Source organism: Nicotiana tabacum, chromosome 14 (genome assembly GCF_000715075.1).
Source record: "Nicotiana tabacum cultivar K326 chromosome 14, ASM71507v2, whole genome shotgun sequence".
NCBI lineage: Eukaryota > Viridiplantae > Streptophyta > Magnoliopsida > Solanales > Solanaceae > Nicotiana > Nicotiana tabacum.
Genome location: NC_134093.1, coordinates 648,933 through 653,235, shown reverse-complemented (window position 1 = coordinate 653,235; position 4,303 = coordinate 648,933). Strand labels below are relative to the sequence as shown.

General features: G+C 40.6%; 1 protein-coding gene across 1 annotated transcript; it reads right to left on the bottom strand.

Annotated features, from left to right (window-relative positions):
* Positions 1-3,169: 3,169 nt before the first annotated feature.
* Positions 3,170-3,886, bottom strand: LOC142169109 (dirigent protein 11-like). The gene has a single exon (XM_075230342.1). It carries the CDS (start codon positions 3,797-3,799, stop codon positions 3,269-3,271), a length of 531 nt encoding a protein of 176 aa, XP_075086443.1. The 5' UTR covers positions 3,800-3,886; the 3' UTR covers positions 3,170-3,268.
* Between the last annotated feature and the right edge of the window lie 417 nt (positions 3,887-4,303).

Sequence of the window (4,303 nt, the reverse complement as noted above, 5' to 3'; positions counted from 1 at the left end):
TATTTAGCATTTTACGGCTATAAAACTGGAATTCCGCCCGATTCTTAGATTTTTGTGTGCTATAGCCCACGCCTTCTGTATGGGCCCGAGTACGCGGACTTGGATCGCTTAAAATTTTTCAGGTCCATTAAAAACAACCTAAGGAACCAAAATCACTGCCCCACCATGATCGTTCCCTATATTTTGGAGTTTTACGACCACAAAGCTGGAATTTCGTCTGATTCCCACATATTCGTGTGCTATAGCACACGTCATTCGCATGGTCCAGGTTCCCCGGATCAGGATCTCCTAAAACTTTTTCGGGCCATAAAACCTGACCTATGGAACCATAGTCACCACCCCGCCCTGATCGTTCCTTATTTTTTGGTATTTTATGGCCATAAACCTAGAATTCCGCTTGATTCCTCTATTTTCGTGTGCTATAACCCACGCCTTCCGTATGGGTCACCGCCCCACAATGATCGTTCCTTATGTTTTGGAATTTTATGGCCATAAACCTAGAATTTTGCCTGATTTCTCGATTTTCGTGTGCTATAACCCACGCTTCCGCATGGGCCTGGGTCCCCGGACCTGGATCGTCTCAAATTTTTTCGGGTCATCAAAAATGAATTATGGAACAGTAGTCAACACCCATCCATAACGGTTCCTCATTCTATTGGCATTTTAGAGTCATAAAACTCGAATTCTGCCCGATTACCAAATTTTCGAATAAGATAACCCAAGCATTTCGCATGGGCCCGAGCTCCCGAACCCGGATCGCCTAAGAAATTTTTGGAACATCCAAAACAACCTAAGGAACCCTAGTCACCGCCCCGGTATGACTGTTCCTCATTTTTTGGCGTTTTACGGCCAAAAAATAGAATTTTGCCCTATTTCCAGATTTGCGTGTGCTATAGCCCCCGCCTTTTGCATGGGACCGGGCCTCCAAACCTAGATTGTCTAAAAAATTTTAGGACATCAAAAATGACCTAAGGAACCATATTCACCGCCCTCCATGACCGTTCCTCATTTTTTGGCATTTTACGGCCATTAAACTTGAATTTCGCTCGATTCCTAGATTTTCGTGTGCGATAACCCACGCCTTCCGCATGGGCTCGGGTCCCCTGACCCGGATCGCCAAAAGTTTTTCTAGTCCATCAAAAAAGACCTAAGGAACCATAGTCACCGCCCTGCCATGATCGTTCCTTTTTTTGGGCATTTTACGGCCATAAAACTAGAATTTCGTCCGATTCTCAGATTTTCGTGTCGCTATCCCGCACCTTTCGCATTGGCCCAGACCCAGACCCGGATCGTCTAAAAATTATTTGGGCTATCAAAACCTACCAAAAGAACCATAGTCACCACCCCGCCATGATCATTCCTCATTTTTTGATATTTTACGGCCATAAAACTAGAATTCCGCCTCATTTCCATATTGTTTTCATAATAGTATTTTATAGAAATGCCGAGGCGTACGGCCCGATCCATCATAACATTACCAAACCATAGATACATCTATTTTATTGCCGAGGCGAACGGCCCGCTCTCATGAGAGTGTGGTACATAAATCCTGACGTGGCGTACGACTCGATCCCATTAGTGTGCGCACTGCCGAGGGTCGAACAACACGAACCATAGATGTATCTATCCCGCCTTCCGCATGGGCTTGGGTCCCCTAACTTAGATCGCCAAAAATATTTCTGGTCCATCAAAAATGACCTAAGGAACCATATTTCTGGAATTTTCGTGTGCTCTAGCCCACGCCTTCCGCATGGGCCTAGGCCCCCGGACCTAGATCGTCTAATTCTTTTTCGGGAAATTATAAATAACCTAAGGAACCATAGTCACCGCCCAACCATGACCGTTCCTTATTTTTTGGCATTTTACGGCCATAACACTGGATTTCTGCCCGATTCCTAGATTTTCGTATGTTATAGCCCACGTCATCCTCTTTAGGCCCCAGGTCCCCGGATCCGAATCTCTTAAAACTTTTTCGGGCCATCAAAAACAACCAAGGAACCATAGTCACTGCCCCGCCATGACTGTTCTTCGTTTATTGACATTTTACGGCCATAAAACTGGAATTTCGTCCGATTCCCAAATTTTCGTGTGCTATAACCCACGCCTTCCGCATGGACCTGGGCCTCTGGATTCGGATTGCCTTAAATTTTTTCGGACTATCAATAACGACCTAAAGAACCTTAGTCACCGCCCCGCCATGATTGTTCCTCATTTTTTGGTATTTTACGACCATAAAACTAGAATTTTACCCGATTCCCAGATTTTCGTTTGCTATAGTCCAAGCCTTCCGCATGGGCCCGTGACCTCGGACCCGGATCGTCTAAAAAAATTTCGGGTCAATGAAAATGATATAGGGAACCATAGTCAACACCCTGCCATATTCAAGTTGCTTTTTTAGAACAAAAAGAAATAATAGTATGGTTTTTGTTTTACTGATGTGGCTTGTTTTAATGATATGCCATTTTTGCGGCGGTTATATTTCTACGCAAGTGGTGTTTGAGCTTCACACATTTTTGTTTGGGATTAAGATTTTAGTGTTTAATATGCACACTTTGATTTGAGTTGGAGTGTTAGTTTAACGGACCGTCCAAGTATTTGGCCTTTTAAATTCCATTAAACTTGTTTTCGTCGACACACTCCAATGATCAGAAACATATATACTATTTTGATACTGACACATCTTTGATTCATCCTAACAAAGTGAAATTGAAAACCCTTACTTTCTTGCTCTTCGTTCCCTGACTTATGATACAACAAGGGTATTACATGTCTTCGGGTAATAATTATTAATTAATTTTTCTCTATCTCATATTTGTTTTTGGGTTTTTTATTTAAATTAATGCCGTAATAACTTGTCGTTGTCTTTACAGAAACCTATCAGGTAATTTTAACACTAATTATACATAAACATAAGTCTTTGTTCAAAGTCCTAAATTTCTAGATAGGGTGAAAATTTTAGCTTGGATAAACAAGTCATCATACGAATATTCACATCGATCATTTAGGAAAACTTTTTTATTCTCTTTCTTTCATGTATAATTTTTAATTAAAGCTTTGCTTAATAATATTAATAATTATTTTTAAAAAATTAAATACTTCATGACTTTGACATATAAGCAAATTAGTAAAGATGAAATACTTCACTTGGTTCAGTTAATAGTCATTTCAGTAAGTAGAAAAAAGTAGCATCGAATTTGATTCTAGGAAAAGAGGCAGAATACATCCAAAACTTTGACATAAACTAGGAAAAGTCAATGAACTCCTAAAATCAATAGTGGTTGACAGTAACATCAAGCTTAAGAATGGCTCTGAGATTAGGAATATCAATAAACTGAGTTGTCATTATGCCATAGCCTTTAACAAATCTAAAATAACCAGTCCCTGAGACAATTGAGAATTCCCTCTCCATCATTGCAAAAAGATCAGCACCTTGAATCTCCAAAGTACTCCCTTTGAATTCCCCATCAGTGAAAATAATAGAAAACATCAAGTGCAGTCCCTTGCCATCTAACTGTGAATTTATGTACATGCCTTGGGCTCTACCAATCTCTTTGGACTTTGGATCTGGACCTTCAGTTACTCGATCATCCACTGCAACCATTGTCCCAAAATGAAGAACACTAGTTTTCGGCCCATCTTTTCCTGCTACAGTGATTGCAGATGTGTCATGCCCACTTAAATAGTCATGGACATAAAACACTAGTTTTGTTTCCTTTGGCTGACGCTTGGGCAAGTTGAAACCCCAGTAGAGAAGTAGCAGTGCTAGAAGTGGCAAGAAAGAAGAATTTGGAAGGGCCATTTCACTTTCTTTTTTTTCTTTGTTTTTTTTTTTTTGGAGGGGCGTTTGCTTTGTTTCACACTTCTTAAGATGCGCACATATAATGATGTGAAAGATGCCTATCCTCTGAGCAGGATTTTTAGACTAAGAAAATGACAAAGTCATTAGTGGGTATCTTTGGTAATTGTTATATACCATATTAGTATATATTGTTTGAGATTCTTTTTGATTTACTAAGGGGTTTTGTGTCACTTTATCGCACTAATAAATGCTGATGGTCAATTTTATATTATCACCCTAAAAAAAATTTGTATACGAATAAAATCGAGTCTAATGAGCACCCCGATTTCCCGGTGAAGCAAAAGGAGCAAGAACGTGACTGTAAGGAATCGGAATCAGAGCCAAGAATCTCTCATATCAGGGCCCAAGCAAAATACCTGCCTTCGGAGCCATCGAGACCACGTGCCCCGGGTCCGGTTTGAGTCTCAAGACCTCGGAGAGCATTACCAGTGACCGCACACGATT

Coding starts and splice junctions, on each gene's coding strand:
- LOC142169109 (XM_075230342.1), bottom strand. CDS start 3,799: ATGGCCCTTCCAAATTCTTCTTTCTTGCCACTTCTAGCACTGCTACTT.